This window comes from Triticum dicoccoides, chromosome 3B (genome assembly GCF_002162155.2).
Source record: "Triticum dicoccoides isolate Atlit2015 ecotype Zavitan chromosome 3B, WEW_v2.0, whole genome shotgun sequence".
NCBI classification, from domain to species: Eukaryota; Viridiplantae; Streptophyta; class Magnoliopsida; order Poales; family Poaceae; genus Triticum; species Triticum dicoccoides.
Window position 1 is genome coordinate 716,212,000 of NC_041385.1, and position 21,100 is coordinate 716,233,099.

The window sequence follows — 21,100 nt, forward strand, 5'->3', positions numbered from 1 at the left end:
GTCTTCCATTGTCGCCCCGACCTGCCCGCCGCCGCTGCGTCGCCCCTTCGGGCCGTAGCGCCGCGGCCCGTGGTCCACCGCCGTCCCCGCGCGTCGACTTCCTATGGCATGCGCCGCACCACCTCCTTTGGCGCGGGAACGCCATCATCCGCGCCGGTCTTTGTCACGCTGTCAGGGTTCTTCGCCTACTTCGAGCATCCTCGCCGCGCTCATAACCTAACCGCCGCTGCCGCCATCAGGCCGCCGCCGCCGCTCTTCTTCGGCCGCCGCCGCCGCTACCCCGGTAGCCGCCGCCGCCGCCCGTCCACCCTGTTCGTCTTCATCCAGCACCAGCCCGTCGCCAGCGTCACCGTCATCTACCCCGACCGCTTCATCTGCTCCGACAACCGCGGGCGACAATGGCCTCACGCCGATTGGCGCCGCAATCGTCGTCGAGTCCTTCTCTGCTGGCCTCTCTGACTTCTTCGACATGGCATACAGCTTGTGCAGGTCCCAGTCTATGCATGTCCGGTGCTGGCAACACCGCCGCGTGCCTTCGTCCACGACGTGTCCCCGGGCCTGGCAAGCCTGGCGCGGCGCTTCGTCAACTTCGTCTTCGTCCGTCTACGCATGTTCGGTGCTAGCAACACCGATGCATGCCTTCGTCCACGATGTGTACCCGGGCTTGGCAAACCCGCCGCGACGCGTCATTAGCAACATCATCTTCCTGGCGCACCCCTACTTCGACACCACTGCGCCCATGCTAACTCGGCGCCCCCTTGCGCCTGCGGCTCCACGGTGACTTCCTCGACACCGGCCACCCCGACTCGACATCGACCACGGCATTCTTCGCACGGCTACCTCGACCACGGCTCCACCACACACGCTCTCGGCTACATCGACAAACGGCACAAAGGGCTACCGCCTGCTTGAGCAACCTCGTCGGTTTTCACTCCAGTCACGACTTCTGCGCTGCGTCGACCGTTACGACTGTGGGGGGTGTCCGTCGGCATGCCTTCGGATTCTTCTCCAGTCTCACCGTCTGTGTCGCTACTGTTGTGACTGCGGGGGGATGTTGAGTATAAGATTATTAGGAAGTATAGGATAGACTAGGATTTGGTCCTGCCTTGTCTTGTACTCCAAGTTGGTCTTTGTACTTCTATATATATATGCCCACGAGGCTCAAGTAATACAAGAACTATTTCACCAAATCCCTCTCTCCCTTCTAACATGAACCATGCTGGATGAATTAGTTGTTTACACTAAATGACTTGGTTCTCTTGGCTGAAACTGAACCACATTGAATGGATGATGAAACTATCCCCTTAGTAACAGATAGTCTCTTAATGTGATGACAGTTCAAGCTTTTTGTGTACCAAGCAGTCTTATGCTCGCCTATGCCATGGTTTCTATGCTTGCAGTTGTTGTGACTCAGTATTAGTTGGTTTATTTACTTAGCTGGAAGTAAATAAAGAGTATCCTTACCTGATCACCTATGCCATGGTTAATGTGACTCATTATCAGTTACTCCCTCACTATCAGTTTACTGTGACTCATTACAGTACTAGAGTATTGTGTGTGTTGTGTCCATGTGTAAATATGTATTGGTATACATGCTCATGTGTGTGTTGTGTTCATGCACACACACATCCTTGTACAACTACTCCTAGGCCAAGAGAGAGATTATGACTACTCCTAGGCTAAGAGAGAGATTGAAATTGCGTATTCCTAAGCTAAGAGAGAGATTATGAGTACTCCTAGGCTAAGAGAGAGATTGAAGTTGAGTACTCCAAGGCTAAGAGGGAGATTGAAATTATGCATGATTTGGCACTGGCCTGGAGTAGCTCATTGATAGTGTTAAAAATTATGTTAAGTAGACACGATACTTCTATTCTTGGAGTAAATTCAGTTAAGAGCTTGGCTCCTGATCTTAATATATGCATCTCATTTTTAGTGTAAGCAAGTTTGCTGAAGTTGTTGTAGTGTCAGTGCAAGCTTGCTGGAGTGTTTTACAACTTGCTAGGAGTATATATTCTTTGTTGAAGAGAAAATATACTCCTAGCAAGCAAGTAAAGAATATACTCCTTAGATGAGTATTGTATCTATCTATCTATCTATCTATCTATCTATCTATCTATCTATCTACTGGAGTATTTATCAATAGTATATCCTAGGAGCACATATTTGTTGATTTTTATTTTCAGAATTCTATTGGACAGATTTTGAGAAACTGCCTAATCTTATTGGAAGCCTGGAAGGGAAGATTCTCTTGGACAAATTTTAAAGTGTATAAAGGTTAATCCTTTCTATTTTCTAATTCACTTTTTCTGTTTTGTTTTCTTCTTCTGTATCTTGATTCATTCACTAATAGAAATTTCCATCTTTTGCAGGATAGGATATTATATGTAAAATGTGTACTTGAGTAATTTGCCTTCGGTTCGAAGGAAGCTTCATTTTGTACAACTTTTGGTTGCAACAGACGATTTTCAAGCTGTGACTATTTTATTAGGAACAACTTTGGCTGGAACATTTAAGATATAGTATAAGTGTTTGTAACGACGGGTGAACTGTTTTTTGGTACCTTTCGGTATTTATGTATGTTAAATTGGCTTCCACATTACCAACAGTTAGTTCACTTACGCACCGTATTCCTTTCTTTCATAAGAAAAACAACACAGCCATGCACACGTGCTTCATGATGGGCTCGGCGTGCCGCCGAGCCTTCTACCTGCTAGTGGATATTAGAGGGGGTATTCGTCTATGAGGCCACATTTGGGGGTGAAAATGGGCAATCCCTATACGGCGCGTAGGTCGCTCGCTATCCACATAGCGTGTACCACCTCTCCACCGCTGGAATTTCTATGGGCTGGCCATTTTTGGGATTCACCCCCAAACCGGTTTTGGGAAGGTTCTAGATCCTTCCCTGAACCAGTTTTTTTCTGGTTTCTTTTCTTCTTTCAGTTTTTTCTTTTTTTGTTTTTTGTTTTCTTTTATGTAACTGTTTTTGTTTCTTTTTTCGTTTTTTCATTTTTATTCTTATTTTCTCAGTTTGCGGTAATCTTTTTAAAATTCATGCATTTTTCTGTTTCTTTTTTTTTGTTTTCATATAGCAAACATATTTTTCCAAATTCATGATTTTTTTTAAATTGTGAACATTTTTTTTGAAATCATGATTTTTTTTTACTTACATAATTTTTCACTTTCACTTTTCACTTTTTATGAATTTTATTTTTAAATTCGAGAACACTTTTTAGTTCATTGAATTCAAAAGATGTTCATCAATGGAAAAGAGATATGTTCAAAAATTCAAAAAATAAATATTCATCAATTAAATTTTTGTTCATCATATTTTAAAAATGTTCATCAAAATTTTATTCATCCAATTTTCAGTTTTTTTCTTTAATACAGCTTTTGTTCATCAAGTTCAAAAAATGTTCGCCAAATTCGCCAAATTCAAAATTTGTTTCATCAAATACAAAACAATGTTCGTCATTATTAGAAAATTCTCGTCAAAATAAAAAAAATGTTCATTCTTTTGAAATCATGGACATTCTTTGAATTTGTTGAACTTTCTTTTGATATGTGAGCATTTATCATTTCCTGAAATTGATTTTCTTTAATCATGAACAATTTCTTTGGTGATTTTTTTTTTGAAATCCCGGATTATTTTGAGAAAGCAAAAAAGTTAAATCAGAGAAAATGTCAATGCTTGGACCAGCATTCGGTCCACTGGCTGAGGCCTAGTACTGGTCTATTGACATGATAGCTGCTGGGCCCATATACTTCGGCCGTCAGGACAGTCTGCACATGCTTACGGGCGCGTCTGTCTATATCTCGCTCGCTGCAAAACATGAAGCAGATGATGCCCATAGCTGTTGCAATAAGTATGGTCTATTAACATAGGTAATTTCCTACCACGTGAGACATGTGGTAAGCAATCCAAACAATTCCAAAAAAAAACGAATAGGTAATTTCCTTCTTTATTTTTAAAAAATCGTTCATAAGAAAATATATATCAAGAAATATGTTTACTTCATTAATTTTGGAAAACAAAAGTAAAATGTAAATTGTGATCACATGTTTCAAAAACAATGTTCACATGTATGTTAAAAATCTTCTGTAATTTTAAAAAAAAATGTGTGTAATTGAATAAGTGTCCAATTTTATTAATAAATGTGCAATTTTATAAATGTGCCCACAAATTTTTTAAATGTTAGTACAAATTTAAGAAGTGCCCATCTATTTTTATAAACATTTAATTATAAAATTGTTCCATATTTTTTTAAAGGTTCATGTAGTTAATGAAAAGGTTCATGCATTTCAAAAAGTCTTCATATAATTGAAAAATTATGTAATATATATTTTTTTAATTTTTTAGAAAATAAAAAAATCATCCATCTTAAAAACGATTGTGTATGTGTAAAATAAATATTTACGTTTCCCCCAAAAGGAAACAGAGGAAATGGATAATTAAATAAAAAGTAAAAATAAAGAGTAGTGAAGAAAAAACAAGAAAAACATTGGAATAGAATGAAAAAACACAAACGCACTAGAACAGGGATCCTTTGAAAAATCACCCAAAACCTAGGAAGAAAACAAAAAAAAGTCTTACAAGGTCAACCCACGTGGAAACTGATTGCATGTGAGCAGTCCTCATTACTCGCAATAGGCGAGATATAGCCATTGCACATGATTACAACCATGTACGTAGTGGCGGAGCCAGAGGGTGGACAGAGGGCCTAGGATTTTTTCAATTGCTTTATATCATAGCAAAAGAAATTAAAAAAATAGTTGTAAAAGCAAATTCTTACAGTTTCACTATTGGCCCACCCTGACTCAATAAGCTGGATCCCATACTGGGTCTACTACGCTCAAAAGGTAAAAATGGTTACAACTATTCCTTTTAAATTAGTGCTAGAGTTTATTCTCCACATAAAAATTCAGTTTTGCTAGAACTCATCTAGATGAGATATAATTTGATCTCATTCACCTTTTATAGTAATTGGATATGGTGCTATAAGATGTGTGTGTGCTGACATGGGTTGTATCTGTTCTTATTTTCAAAATGAATGAGACCAAATTATATCTCACCTAAATGAGTTCTAGATACTCCCTAAAAATTAATACAAAGAACTTTAAAACATGATATGGACTACTATCCTTCGAATTGCTGACTACTGGAGACCTACAACAATAGCCGCAAGATAAGATATGTCGCCGCACAGGCGGGCTGGTGTGAGCGGTCAAATTGCTTGATTTCAAAATAGAAATCCTACATATCCGATTATCCATGGACGCGCGCATGCGATGGAGCAGGAAACCGGATCCAACGCCCCTAAGATCGAAAACAGTCCAGGCACAGGACACAGGTCCACATGAGCCACGACAAGAGCCCTTGATAGCTCGGGAAGGAAAAGATGGGTCGTCGACTCGGTCATATGATAGACCGAGGTACTGTGATGCATGTGCATCCCCAGGATGAGGTACCTGACGTCCAACATTTCGGCTCGATCGATCACAAGCATGGGCCGTGGCCATACGTACCAGCCAGCTGTACTCCGCTCACTCAGCACGTAGTACGTCGCCGTTGACGCAGTCCACCGAAGAAGAAGAAGAAAAAAACCAAGAGCTGCACCGAGCGTCGGTCCCGTATCCGCTGCCATCAAGTGCCGCCGAGGGACGGTTACCAGCCCACACAGTGACACTGAAATCACTCCACGCAAGAAGAAAACCAGAACTCCACCGTCCCCGTATACGCTGCCATCAAGTGCCGCCGAGGGAGTGAGGAAGCCGACGGTTACCAGCCCACGCACTGACACTGAAATCACTCCACGCAATTGAAAGCGAGATACTCCAACGGATGATGCGGTTTCGATCGCGAGGCGACACGTTATTACGAGGATGCGTGGTGGCCTCCTCCTCCACCTACTCATGCGCGCCGCATGAGGATATATTTTATTTATTTATTTTTGACATGATATGCTGCATATCCATGGACATATCCTAGCGACGCGAGCGACGGCACCGAAACGAATGACGAGATTGACACCGCCTAAAAAGCCGAAGCGCTCTGTGCTTGCTTCCTGGCGGGATTACGTAGGCGCAGGCAGCCCTCCTTAAATTCCGAGATACCACGTCGCTTGCCCCTGTGTCCCGCGGGCCGTTTTTCGCTTGAGAGCCGAGGCTTGGGACAGAGACATGGCTGCGGAGGTGGAGATGGGTGGAGGCGAGGCGCTGCTGGAGGAGGGCACCGGCGGCACTGGCGCAAGGCGGGGCGGCAGGAAGCCGCTGGGGTGGAGGTGCATGCCCTTCATCATAGGTATGTAGGAGTATGTGTATGCTTCACAAGTTCACTTCTACTCCATTCCCGTGTGGATCTCTCCATCTCTCAGTCTGCTTTGGTTTCTTCCACTGGCTTAAGACCTCTACCTCGCCCCGTCGTACAGTCCAGGAGCGCATCCCTACCTCCAGACGCCGAGCTAGCAAGCTCATCATGATGGCCATGAACAATTTCCACAAAAACGAAAACAAAAAGCTAATTCTGGCTTTCCCGGCAAAGGAAAAATGAGTCCAACAATTAATTCTAGTAGCTGTTTGACTCATATAGGGAAGATCAAGGATTAGATTCGCCCGTGCCGCGTTGAATGGTTGGTCATATGTTTCCATGGCATTTAGGGACAGATTGGCAAATCTCAAACATTTACGAGCTTAAAGATTGCGAGGCTTTGCTACCACAATTATCACACATTCAATGCAGTAGACAGATGTGTACCACGGTCTTATGATTAGCTGATTCGTTTGATTTATATTTTAGGATCTTTTTTATTCGCACAAAGTTATGGACCACAACGACAGAATTGTGAACTTCTACTGTAATAAAGCAGAGTCATTTTGTAATTTCCAGAACACCGCACAAACTATTTAGTCACCGTACTAGGAAAGAAATGTGACGGACACTCGAAAAGTCCATTCTGCACCCGAGCTCATATGCACCCGCATGAACAGTAAAATCGAAAAAAATTCGAAAAAAATTCAAAAAGTTCCAATTTTTTTTTGAGAGAAACATTGACAAAAGTTCTAAGTGCCTGCAAAAATTCATCATGAAATCACATTCCTGTAAGGCGTGGCAAAAAAACAAATTCAGTGCTTCAAAATGCGTTTGAAAGTAGCTTTTTTAGAGTACTATTTTTGTTTTTTTTGCCACGCCTTCTAGGAATTTGATTTCATGACGAATTTCTGCAGGCACTTAGAACTTTTGTCAATGTTTCTCTCAAAAGAAATTTGGAATTTTTTGAATTTTTTTCGATTTTACTGTTCATGCGGGAGCATATGAGCTCGGGTGCAGATTAGCCGCGTCCGACGGACACTTCCATTCTATGCAGCAACCGAGACATTTGAGAAGGTGGGGTCAGTTGGGGTGGCAGCAAATCTCACGGTCTATCTTGTCAACCGCTACAACATTGGGAAGCTCGCGGCAGCAAACATCACCAACATTTTCTACGGTACGCTCAACTTTGCGCCGTTACTAGGCGCCTTCATCTCCGACGCCTACTTGGGAAGGTTCAGAACCCTGGCCTACGGATCCTTCTTTAGCCTCCTGGTATGTCCGTGCCACGGTCAAAGTTCTTTTAGTCGTCTTGTTTCGCCTGCTTGTATTGGCAAAAGGAAATGTGAGATAAGTCGTCATTGACAAAATAAGTCTAACGAATGAACGAAATAGACAGCATTATGCTTTTAGAAAAACAGCATTATTGATTGCTTAATATGAGAAATAGCATGTGCAACGAACCACAGGCAATGGCTAACATTTTATCTGCTTATTATCGCAACAAAACTTGATGTCTCAGCAAATGGCATTTATTTACTGGGTTAGCTGTTCTAAGGATTTACTATCATGCACTATAAAAATGTGAACTATACTACAAGATCTTTGCATATGTCAGCAACTAATAGATTTTGCATTGCTCACAGTCTAATCTGCATATTTATTTGCTGTGAAAACAGGGGATGCTGGGATTGACTTTGTCTGCATCAGTTCCAGCTCTCAAACCACCAGGCTGCAGTCAGACAGCCCAATTGGGTGGTCACTGCAACAGTCCATCAACACTCCAGCTGAGCGTGCTATACATATCTCTAGCGTTTCTAACCATCGGCGGTGGAGCAATCCGACCATGCAGCTTGCCCTTTGGAGTAGACCAATTCGATATGACTGATGAAAAAAGCCGAAAGGGACTGAATAGCTATTATAACTGGTATTATGGCACAACTACTGCTGCCCTGGTGTTCTCCATGACTATTCTCATCTACATCCAGAATAGCATCAGCTGGCCAATAGGATTTGGCATTCCCACATTCTTCATGCTTATGTCAATCATCATTTTATTCATGGGCACTAGACTTTATGTCCATGTACCACCAGAAGGAAGCATCTTCACTGGAATTGCCCAAGTTTTAGTGGCATCATTTAAAAAGAGAAGACTCAAGCTTCCGCATCCTGACAATATAAATCAACAAGAGTTGCTGCTCTTCAGTCCTCCGATAGGTGGCCACCGTATTTTCAGATTGCCACTTACTTCCCAGTTCAGGTAAAATAAAGAATTAGCCACGATGGAAGTGTCACAACACAGACAAAAAATATGATTTGATAGCGTCCCATTCCCAAAAGTATCATGTTTTTTTCCAAGAAAACTATTCCAATTAGCTTGCAAAAGTGTTCTATAGGCTTAACATCCATGTAACTTGCTAAAACAAGCAGAATTTCATGTGTTGGTAAATGTAAGCCATTTTTCTGCAAGTAAAGTGAGCAAAACGTCCTGCACTCCTCGACAAAGTGAAATAAAAAGATAAAGAACATGCTAGGCAGATCAAACAAATACTAATCATTTCAAACAACTATGTGCTACTCCCTCCGTTCCTAAATACTTGTCTTTTTAGAGATTTCAACAAGTGACTGCATACGGCGCAAAATGAGTGAATCTACATTTTAAAATATGTCTACATACATCTGTATGTTGAGTCCATTTGAAATGCCTAGAAAGACAAGTATTTGGGAACGGAGGAAGTAGATGCTAATGTATATCCACCTTTTATTGTCATTTGTACTCAGGTGTCTGAACAAAGGTGCGATTGTAAGGGATGGTGATATAAATGATGACGGTTCTGCAAGAAACTCATGGGAGCTTTGCAGTATCCAGCAGATAGAAGAGGTCAAATGTTTGTTAAGAATTGTGCCTATCTGTATATCTGGCATCATATGCTTCGTCGCGTTGGCTCAACAATTCACATATATAATCTTGCAAACATTAACAATGGACTGTCACCTTGGAACACATTTTGAAATCCCTGCAGGCTCTGTCATATCCATATCCTTAATCGCCCTAACTGCATTCCTGCCGATTTATGACCGAATATTGGTACCTATAGCTAGAAGATTCACCAGAGTGGAAAGTGGAATTACACTTCTTCAGAGACAGGGTATAGGATTGGTGATTTCTCCCATTTCAATGGTGGTAGCAGGGCTTGTTGAACACAAAAGGAGAAACTCAGCATTGTCTAATGGAGGAAAATCACCTATGTCAGTCTTGTGGCTTGCCCCCCAATTGATTTTAATGGGTATTGCTGAGGCCTTCAATGCAGTTGGACAAATAGAATTCTATAATAAGCAGTTTCCAGAGCAGATGCTAACCCTAGCAGGATCCCTCTTTTTCGTTACGTTAGCTGGAGCAAACTACTTGAGTACTGCTCTGGCAAACATTACAAGGAAAGTGACTACCAGAGATGGCCACACAAGCTGGTTGACAGATGACATTAATCTTGGCAAGCTTGATTATTACTTCTATTTCATTGCCCTCATAGGAGTACTGAACTTTTTCTACTTCCTTATATGCTCACACTACTATCAATATAAATCCATGTCACTCCATGCTGAAGAGTCCATCAAAGTACACACCAAGGAAGAGGCAGAAGCAGAGGTCGACGCGAATACAGATGCACCTAAAAAATAAGTATTGGGAAGGAAATTTGTCCTGCAGAGAGTATATACTTGGAAAATTGTCAACAGACTTTCCTGTTTCGTAATATGGCACAGGACTTTATTATCTTTTTAATGTGACGAAGAACTAATGTAGCGTAGTTTAGCCAGGATGTATGACTGTTATCCAAAGAGCATCAATGAAGAGCTAAAAGGTCTATTGTATTCCAATTTGATGAAGTGTGAGTTTCTGGAACATAATGACGCCAGCGATATTTTTGTCGAACTTAATTAAGTCAGTAGTGTGTCTGCAGCAAGTACACACAGGCCGTACTTGCCAGTACAGCCTTTCGTGCATATAATATTTATTTATTTTTAAATGCATTCACATAATGTTTAGATTATTTACGGATCATTTGAGGACTGGACTAGGGCTCCCAAAACTAATGGCAACTAAGCAGTTAGATTAAACCAATCATGCCCTTGTGGACTGTGCCTCCACTAATAGGTGTTCAACATGTGAAGAAACTAACAAGTTAAATAACCTTTTCGTTATACTTTTAGGTGAAGTTCAAACATCCCCGCAAAAAAAAAAGGTGAAGTTTAAACAGTACAGACATAAGGTCATCCTTCAATGAACTGTCTCAAACAACTGTTTCCAAAAAAAAACTTAGATTTGTTTTATCTGAATTTTGGATAGAATGTTAAGGATATGCACAATAGCATATTCAAACGAGTATAGAAATCAAATCCCAGCAATATTTCTGTATATGAGTTTACAGTAGCCAAAAAAGATCATATTTTAGGGAACGGATATGACAAAAATTTACCCACCGTGGGAAGTCGTGGAACAATAACTGGACCACCACGAACTTTGTCAAGAGCAAAACTTATTCGTAATGCCCGCCCCAGCATTACCTGTCGAATTAAAAATAATCCAGGTCATTTGTTTGATCTTTCTATGAATTGAATATCTAGCAATAGCAGTTTGTAAGGCAACTCTCTTCATAAAGAACCTTTCCATCCATAGCGTCCTTGGCACACTTAGCCTCATAATTATTTGAGAACTGGACAAAACCAAAGCCTCTTGACCTTCCAGAGTTTTTGTCATACATTATTCTCACTGCAACACGAAATAGTATCCATATAACTTCACTGTATTAAGATAAGTTTAACACATGTAAAAACAGCATTAAGTATTAATTTTCTGGGATGAATAGAACAAATGATACTGAAGTTCCATTATGGCCACAAAATCTAATACCAGGCAAACAATGATACCAGGGACAAGCTTTTTCAGACGGAGGGAGTATAACTCAGTCAGCTAGTTCCACAGTATATGTACATTGACATGTTATCACTCAGAATATGCCCCTGTGTTAGGTCAATCAATAACCACATGCCACGGACAAACTTGCTCAAAACAGAAATGATGGACACTGACAGAAATCCATGCGCATGAACCAGACTACATGCATGTACAGAGTAATGTACACTTGTGGGGGGGCACTGCAGACTAGCTATCTATGACATAAAACTAATAAAGTACTCCCTCCGTCCCAAAATAAGTGTCTCAAGCTTAGTATAATTTTGCACTAAAGCCAGTACAAAGTTGAGACACTTATTTTGGGACAGAGGGAGTATATGGCTACCACTTACTATCAACACATGAGAAGTATAGGATCTGTCGGTACTGCAAGAGCAATATGCATGAATTATATCGCCTTTTAGGAAGAAAGGACGCAACTAGATTCATGAACACCCAATTCAGAAGTAATAACTCAAAATCAGCTGATACATAGGGACTGCCAAAAGAAATTGCAAGTTGTAGCAGAAATACTTGGATCCAGTTAACCTGATCAATGGACGCAGATATAAAAATATGAATTATCAAATATTTCAAGTAAATCCAACTTATGTATTTTTGAATTGTCTAGGAGCTAATTGTTTGTTCATGAATTACATAATGAAGTGCAACCAACCATCTTACTCAAAAGTAATTAGATACTACGCACAGCACACAACTGGTAGTTGCAGCTTCCTCTACCAACATATATATTACTGTGAATGTACATTGTTGTCTTGTTGATGTTGCTGCTATTCACTCTCCTTTTCTTTGGAGTTGTTGCAATCAGCATGCGTGTTTTGAGGACCAGCTCCAGAGTGATTGATACAGATGCCAATCGAGCCAACCAGAGGTTAGTAAGATTGGGACTCCAAGTTCTAACCAGATATATTCCAACCCATATGTAAGGAAAATGGGCATAAACAAAAGAAAGTAATGAAAATTTGAGGTGTGCTTAAAAACTCTTCTAAGTGGTCAGAATACCGTCTGACAAACTCCACATTCATGTGTCAAAAGGCTGAGCCGATTGTTAGTCACAAGACTTAAGACCCAATGGCCAAGGGTCCGAGGCAATCCACTATTGCACCTGAGCCTTTTGAAACCTAATGCTGATGCTCATCCATTGTCCACACTTCACAGTAGACTTAACCATTTGACAAAGTAAAATTCAAACGTTAATGCCTAAAATAGATTCCAATAGCTTGAGACTGGTGGTCCTTGTGTGGTATATATCCTTACCCTTCCCAGGGAAGTACTCTTCAGCTACCTTGTGATGGATGGCATGGCCTAAATTGAACTAAGCCCCAGAGTTTTCTTTGCGATCTGTTTTGTATAACAGGATCTGACAGATTCAGCAGCACTGAATTTCCCAAGTGATGCATAAGTGTTAGAAAGTAACAACACGTGTCCAGAATCAAATGATTCCACTGTAAGCACCTTCTCCGCAGCAACGTTAGTGAACTTCATGTCACTGTGCAAATGACCCCCTCCCATAAGGGCTTTCCAAGCATTTAGTCCCAATTTATTGTCAGTCAAGCTAGCCACTCCTGCTGCTTCGTCCAAGCGGCCAGCTCTTGCTAACATATCCACTATGCATCCAATGTGCTCCTGACATGGATTTATGCCCTTATCGTTTATCATTCTTCTAAAGATGATCAACCCATCATCCACCAGGCCAGAATGGCTGCATGCTAGCAATGTGTTCAAGTATGTTACACTGTCTCGGCCCTCGCTAGATTTCTCCATCTCATTAAAAAGTGTTATTGCTTCCTCTCCTTGGCCATTTATACCAAAGGATAATATCATAGTATTCCATGAGACAGTGTCTCGACAAATCATCTCATCAAACAATTTTTGGGCTAGAGCCACATATCCACATTTACCATAAACTGCCATAAGGGTGTTAAGAACAGGTCTGTACAAAGACAAACCTGACTTGTAGCTATACCCATGAAGCTGAACACACAGGTCAAACTTAGCAATCACATAACATGCGAGCAATAAGGTGACTAACGTTACAGAATCAATCGCAAACAAGCCTCCATGCCTCATCTTAGCAAAGAGATCCAATCCTTCTAGCAAATCTCCATTTTCTACACACGCCGCCACCATTGCAGTCCATGAGACCAAGCTCTTATCCCTTCTTCCATCAAACAACTTCCTTGCAGAGCTTAAATCCTTACATTTGGAATACATTGTGATTAATGAATTCACTACAGGAAGCTCTCTACTAAACCCACGGATTACAATCTGGTTATGAACCAACTTTCCTCTGCTTCCATCACCCATAAGTGCACAAGCTTGCACCAAACCAACCATTGATACCATGTCAGGAACTATACCGTTTGACCTCATCTTGACAAACATACATATAACTTCACCAGCATGCCCTTTCTCAAGAAGGAAACCCATCATCATCGTCCAACTAACAACATTGTTGACAGGAATCTTCCTGAAAATCTCTCTTCCAATCTCAAGACTAGCAAAACCCAAGTACATGCCCAGTATCGAGTTTGTCACTGATACATTCAAATCAAGCCCCATCTTGACCGTGTAAGCATGTGCAGTTCCACATAGTCCAGCATCACCGCAACCAGCGCAAGCTTGAGCAGTGCTTATCATAGTCACAACATTATGAATTGGCCCCAACGAACGAAGCAACCTTTTAAACACCAACACTGCCTCCTCGAACAAATCATTGTGCACTAACCCGGAGATCATCGCATTCCAGGTAACTATACCTGGATCCCTCGTTTCACCAAACAAAGCACGTGCCTTGATGGGGCAACCGCATTTCGCATATGAATCAAGCAACGCGGTTCGGACAAAAGGATTGGAGTCCAACCGAAGCTTGACAACCCACCCATGGATGCACTCGGTGAGCACGGCGTCACCCAGCCCGGCGGCGGCGAGCAATGCACCGACCAAGGTGAACGAGTTTGGGCACACTCCTGCCCTCACCATGCCGACAAACAGCCCAACGGCCTCGTCGAACGACCCGGCCCTCGCATTCCGGTAGATTGCCGCCGAGAAGGCAACCACGTCCCTAACAGGCATTCTGTCGAACAGTTCGCGAGGCTGGGCGGAACCAGGTCGTCCAGGACCTGGGAGCCGTTTCGTCGAGCACCTACCACGCGCACCATCTGAACCCGCCCAGCACCCACCACGCGAGAGGTTATATTGCTACCGACCAAATGAGGAATGGCTTTAGCTAGTATGTGGGTTGGTCTTTTACCTTCGGTGACGGTGCCGAAGGAGGAGAAGGCGTCCGTCAGCGACCGCTCGTCCGCGGACCACGAGAGCCCTGCCCATGCTCGCAAGCAAACGAGGCAAACTGAGGTGAGAGCCAGGGAATGATTGGGGAATAAGTAAAGGGGAACAGGAGGGAAGAGTGTTACCGGCGACGAAGAGCTTGTGCTTGTTGGAGGCCGGCTGTGACGGTAGGGCATGATGGGGAGGGGGCGGCTCGTGTGGTGGAGGGGCGGCCGCGGAGAGAGAGCGGCGGAGGTGATAGTGGAGAGGTGCGAGGCGCAGGCGCGAGAGCAGTTCCAGGAGCGCCATGCCGGCGGGGTCGGTGACGGGCTGACGGCTGGCCAACAGAACAGAGACGAGCACGGTGTAGAATTGGGCTGACGGGTTGACGGGTTGACGGGTTGGGCTTGTTTTTTTAGCTTGACCAGTTGGGTTTAAGAACAATGTTTTAGCCAAAACTGGCCAAACGGGCTGGGGTAGCAGGGCCGGCCCGATAGGATGCCCGCACAGCACGCCAGGGGTTGTGCATGGGCCTCAAGGATGAGCACGCGGGCCGGCACGGCACGGGCCATTTATTTATTTAATTTTAATTTAAGATTTTGTTTAATATATATGGCCGAAAAATAGCCCAATAACAACCTAGCAGGCCGCCAGCCTAACAGGCCTGGCATGCTGCGAGTCGGTCCGCATAGCTTCTGGGTCGTACCTAGGCTGGAGGGGGCAACACGTGGGCCGGCACGGCACGCCCAGGCTAATAATCGTGCCATGGCTGGCCAGGCCGTGTTAGGCACGATTACGATGGGTTGGGCCATCCTGTACCGGGCCGGCCCAATTACAATGGGCTGGGCCATGCTGTGCCGGGCCGGCCTGTTTGGCCAGCTCTGGTTTTAGCATCACCATCATGATTTCGTAGTACTTCTTAATGCTCTTTTTCGATTTTAATTTTCATGGGTTTTCTCTACATTGATTTTAGTGGTTTTAATTTTGTTAAAAAAATGTATGATAAGCGTATTTTTTGCTCGCCGCGAACCGTAGGTTTGGTTTAAAATTTGCGTATTGTTTATTCATGGGTTGCATGAAAAATAAATCTCAAACACTTTTATAAAACATGTATGTTAACATCAATCATTACCACCATTGTCGTGGAATTGTCACGGCAGTGTCCTAAGGAACGGACTTCGTCATGGAGCCATCGCAACTAGGAAGCTTGAAGGGGTTAATCGAGACAAGAGACACGAGGTTTATACTGGTTCGCCCCCTTACGGTGAAGGTAAAAGCCTACGATCCAGTTTTGAGTGGGATTGATTATGTCTCAATCACCAGGGAGCAAATCGCTTGACCTAGCTCTCGAGTTGTTGTTACTTGCCCTAAACCGCCGCCGGGTCGTCCCTTTATATACAGAGGTCGACGCCCATCGGCTCTACAGAGTCCCGGCCGACTTATAAACAGTAACCGGCTCGGTCTCTTAATCTTTCTTGCCTTACAATATAAGTCACACTTATACGGCAGTTTATCACTACGGGCTTTAAGTTGCCTCTGGGCCTTGGGCCCTTACTAAGCCGCCGTCTTCAACCTTGAGCGTTGGGCTTCAAGAATGCTTATAGGTATAACCCGACCCCTCCTGACGGGTCATATCTAATAGTTATATCCCCAACATTAGGCCCCAGATTGATTTGAACTGGTTCATGTCAATCTTTGACACTTAAGAAAAAATCTTCTGCTCCTTGCTTATGAAATTTTCTGTAACCCGCCATGACGTCATCCTTCAAACTTGTGGTAACCCGCCATGACGTCACCTATCATAAATGCATGTTTTGTCCGATACATCTCAATGGATCTCTGTCTTAATGACCATCCGAAAATCGAGGCGCCTTTGTAGCTGGATAACTATGTTTTTTCAGCCTCCTCGTTTTTCGCGCCCACTTAACAGATTTTTCCTTATAAATAGACCTGATTAGGTCTCTTCCCATTCTCCGTTCGCATCTTCTTCCTCTCGCCCCCATCTGCCACTGGAGCTCCGCCGCCGTCACCGCTGCACCCTTCGTCCTCGTCGAGCTTGGCCGCTGCATCGACCTGATCTTAACCAGAGAACGGCAGTGCTCCTCCTCCGCAGATACTCCGTAGTAAGTGCTTCCCCTTTCCGCGTCATAGATCTGCATTAGGGCTAGCGTGTTCTTCCGTACTGGCACAGTTCCTCGAAGCTCTTGCATTTTTTCCTTGCCATGGCTTCGTTTAATCCAAAAACCCCATGGATCTGATGCGTTTCATGTTCCGCATCCATTTTGATTAACAGTAGACCTCCTTTCCTTGTAAGAAAACCTCATCATAGCACATGAACTTCTCTACGCCCTGTTTTTAGGTCTAGTATTTTTTCTTTTCTGAACCTTTGTTTGATCCAAAATAATTGCTGCCAACTGTGAAACCTATTTGTACAACACTTAGGCAAAAATCCATATTTTGTTAAACTTATCATGGCGACTCTGATTGCCGGCTTTAGGAAGTAATGCTCAATTAATAATCTGAACCACCCGTCAGTTTAAATAGTGCTGACGGCTTATAAAACCTATGGCGGCTTAAATAACCAGGACGTAACTATCCTTATACCATTAGGCCTCTTTCATAAGTCGCCATATTGTTATTCACAGTAATACTTTTATCCTGCCCGGCTTAAATTTGAACCGGCCCTTTACTTTGTCTTAGGCTTTTGAACAGAATGGCGCCCAAAGCACCTACCTCTTGCAACTGGGTGAAATCCATTGTCACTGATAGCACTTTGAATGACTTTGTGAAAACCGGCTATCTGCCGAAGAAAGAAATCATGCCTTATCGTGATCCTGACCCGGATGAAGAATTTCCTCAACCCAAAGAGGGGGAGGTCATTGTTTTCACAGATCATATGAACCGGGGCTTCACTCCTCCTGGCTCAAAGTTCTTCAGAGATGTGCTGAAATTTTTTGACCTTCACCCACAAGACATTGGACCTAATTCCGTGTCTAACATCTGTAACTTCCAAGTATTCAGCGAAGTTTATCTTGGTGAAGAGCCCAATTTACTAATTTTCAGAGAATTGTTCTATTTGAACCGCAAGACGGAGTGTGCCAGCGGCCAGAGCTTGGAACTTGGCGGAGTTTCAATCCAGCGCCGCAGGGATGTGATCTTTCCCTATGCTAACCTGCCGAGCCATCCCAAAGATTGGAACATGACATGGTTCTACTGCAAGGATACCTCTCCGGCTGACGAGAACCCTCTGCCCGGCTTTCGCGCCCTTCGTCTTGACACCAATCATCCTCTGCCTGACAAGATTACTGCCGCAGAGCGCAAATCTCTTGCTCCTACCCTGGCTAAGATCAAGGCTCTGCTGGGGAACGGGTTGACTGGTATTGACCTGGTTCGGGTCTGGCTTGCCTGGCGAGTTATTCCATTGAGCCGCCGCGCCATCTTAATGTGCGAATATACCGGCGCCAAGGATGATCCCCTGCGCCATAGCCCTGACGACTTACCTGCTCATGTTGTTGATGACATGACCAAATCTCTTCTCAATGAGAGTCTGGCGGATTGTGGCAAAGTAGGTCTAGCCCCTTTCTGTAAAGATAACCCGGCTCCAAAGGTAAACCGTCCATATGAAATGTTTATTTTTTTTTCTTAATGTTTCCCCCATACTCATGAATATGCTTTAATCCTTGCAGGCGGGTGATAAATTTTGGAAAGTTAAATATGATCATGAAGCTGCCAAAAGAGCAAGAAAAGAAAAGAAAGCCGCTAGGAAAGAAGCTATCAGAAAGAAGGGCAAGAAAGCTTCCGTTTCTGAGCTACTTCGGCTATCGGACTCTTCTGAGTCGGAGGTAGACCTTGACTCCCTTGGCTTACTTTTTAATCACCTTATTGACACTGATCATCAGCAGGAGGACACTGGGACAAGCCGTAGCAAGGCTGATGAGGTAACTATCCTTTCCTCCAACTCCGAGCCTTTGCCAAGACGGAAACTCCGCAGGGTGACCCAGAAAGTAAGATTTTCTCATCCTCTAGCTCATCACGATCCTCAATTTCTTTTGAAGCGGCAGACTCATGAGAGCCGGAGGCAGACCCGGACCAGCAAGGACGTGGAGCTATCCTCCGGCTTACCAAACACTCCAAGGAAACGCCGAAATGAAGTTACGTCTAGTTTAAATAAGTTTTACCCCTTGGCGGGTCTCTTTCGTCAACCACTCAATCCCTCTGACTCAGATTATCAGGATACTTCCCCTTCATCTGGCGAGTCCTTGCAGTCCAATCTGCCAGCCTTCAAGACTGCTCCAGGGTATACTAACCTGCTCATCTTGTATTTATTTAAATCCCTTTCGCCTGTATTAATCTTTTATTTTGGCACAGTGGTCAAGCCAAACCCAGCAAGAGGGTTAGGAAGAACAAACCAGCTGAAGACAGAGTTGTAACTGAGCTGGCTCCTGAAACAACCATGCCGGACTCAAATACTCATGAACCGCCATCTGAGCCAGCGCAAGATGTGTCTCCTCCTTCTACCGACCTGCCCACTGACCAAGCTGCCAATGACTCAGAAAATCCCAAGCCTCCAAGCCCAATACGGACAGATGATCCTTCCAATGCTGATATAGAAATCACTAGAACCGGCTATACTGAGCCGGGGAAGCCAACTGTACTGGCTAAATGTCCTACCAAGGAAGAACTTCTGGACCAACGCCGAGTCAAGATGGATGTTGCTAATTATGCTCATATTAGCATTGGAGATATCTTTTCTGGCTTTATGAGTCAAGTGCACAGCAGCCGGGACCTCGAAATTGACATGGTAAAGCAGATGCATCACAAATTCGAGGTATAACCCGCTCCTTCTTGTTCATTATCCTTTAGTATGTTAGCCCCCAAGTTTGCTACTTATGATGCTTATGTTGTAGACTTAGAAACAACTGAACAACATAAAGAAAGAAGAAAATTCCGGCTTACCATGTAGTCCCCAAGGGGCGGCTTAACCGATATGGTTGAGCCGGTTCTTGATAGAAAAAATCCTTTTAGTTTTCTGAACAACAGTATGCATTAGCCCCCAATTGCCAAGTATTATTGCTTGCAAAATGCTTGGGACTTACTCGTATAAATCACCATCTGATGACCCGCCATAGAAAAGAAAAACTCTTTGGGACATTAGCCCCCAAGTGCCAAGTGTTATTGCTGGCAAAATGCTTGGGACTTTAATACTGCAGAAACAACTTACGTGATTTGAATTTTGCACTTGTATAGGCTACCACGAGTCAACTCGAGTCCGAGGTGACTAATCTGAAGAGCCGCCTTGAATTCCAAGAGACGGAACTTGTGAAGGCCAACACCAAGTTTGAATTCAGTGTTTCTGAATAGGATAAACTGAAGAACGAACTTGAAGCTGAAAAGAAAGCCTGGACGGATGAAAAGACCGTGTTGATAAGGCGAGCTGAGAAAGCAAAAACGGCTCTGGAAGAAGTTACTGGTGAATTAGCTGGTCTAAAGCGCCATGTTTCACAAATGGTCTCAGCCATCTTTGGTAAGTCACCTTGTCATTGTGTAAATATGTAAGTCATGTAATGGATCATAAGCCTGGAACTAACCCTCTTGATTATGCTTATACAGGCCCCAGAAGCTCAAACTTGAACCAAAACATGCTGACAAAACTGAAGGCAGTGTACACCTTGGTGGAATAACTGTACACCGGGTCTCAACGCACCATTGCTTCGGTGGTTGTGTCCAATGAAATGCCAACCCTCCTAGCACATGTCTTGAGGAAGCTTTCGGTTCTTCTGCAACGGATCAATGAACTGAGATGGTTATCTGCAAGAGCCGGAGCGATAAATGCTCTAAGTCGGGCTAAAGCCTGGTTACCGGAACTAGACCCAGCGGACATTGCCATTGGTTACCCAAACCTGAAGGAAGACGGCATGTCGTTTGAAGACGCGGATTTTCTCGCCTGTGTCAAAGAGATATGCCCTGTGGCGACTTTGATAGCAAATGAAGTGGATCTTACCAAGTACCAGGCGGGTTACGATGAAGAGAACTGAAGAATTCCAACGCCTCAATACAATGTGACCAGTCTGATTCCTCCACCCCGTAAGCATACCTTTGCTCCTGAAGTTGACCCGGCCGGTCTTGTTGACGATGAAGCTGAATTTGAAGCCTTGAACAACATTGACTAGTCATCATCAACCTTCCAGGAAAAGGAGCAGGGCGCAGACGCGGAGAGGGCTAACCCGGACGCTTCCGGGCAATCCTGAAGGTGAACCTGTCATGGCGGCTCATACCTGGGGCGGAAAAAACAATGTGAACTATGTGGACTTAATGAGTCCTGTAATAGGACAGAGATAATGTTATTTTTTGGTTGTGCCATCGTGCACGTCGTTGATGCTTTGTTAAACCACCGTGGTTATATCCATTCATGCATGATCAGGGCTCAAAAACTGTCCTTCAGCAGACTACAAAAAATCCTTTGACATCGGACAACCAGGCGGGTCAAAAGGATTTAAAAACAATCATAGATTAGCTTGTTGCAAAAAACACAACTATGATCTTATGCTTAAGAC

General features: G+C 43.6%; 2 protein-coding genes across 3 annotated transcripts; one reads left to right on the forward strand and one right to left on the reverse strand.

The window, feature by feature from the left end:
• The first annotated feature begins 6,010 nt into the window (after positions 1-6,010).
• Positions 6,011-10,269, forward strand: LOC119278064 (protein NRT1/ PTR FAMILY 2.12-like). The gene is made up of 4 exons (XM_037559422.1): positions 6,011-6,298; positions 7,362-7,579; positions 7,984-8,564; positions 9,086-10,269. The coding sequence occupies exons 1-4, from the start codon at positions 6,178-6,180 to the stop codon at positions 9,981-9,983; spliced, it is 1,818 nt and encodes a 605-aa protein (XP_037415319.1). The 5' UTR covers positions 6,011-6,177; the 3' UTR covers positions 9,984-10,269.
• LOC119278063 (glycine-rich RNA-binding protein 4, mitochondrial-like) lies at positions 7,488-14,917 on the reverse strand. Of its 2 annotated transcripts, XM_037559421.1 has the most exons (5): positions 14,693-14,916; positions 14,530-14,598; positions 10,966-11,072; positions 10,784-10,867; positions 7,488-7,625 (listed from the first exon to the last, which is right to left on the reverse strand). In XM_037559421.1, the coding sequence occupies exons 1-5, from the start codon at positions 14,853-14,855 to the stop codon at positions 7,608-7,610; spliced, it is 441 nt and encodes a 146-aa protein (XP_037415318.1). In that variant the 5' UTR covers positions 14,856-14,916; the 3' UTR covers positions 7,488-7,607. The 2 variants fall into 2 exon arrangements, with proteins under 2 accessions (XP_037415318.1, XP_037415317.1); XM_037559420.1 differs by lacking the exons at positions 7,488-7,625; positions 10,784-10,867; positions 10,966-11,072 and adding an exon at positions 11,921-14,437 and having other exon boundaries at positions 14,693-14,917.
• Between the last annotated feature and the right edge of the window lie 6,183 nt (positions 14,918-21,100).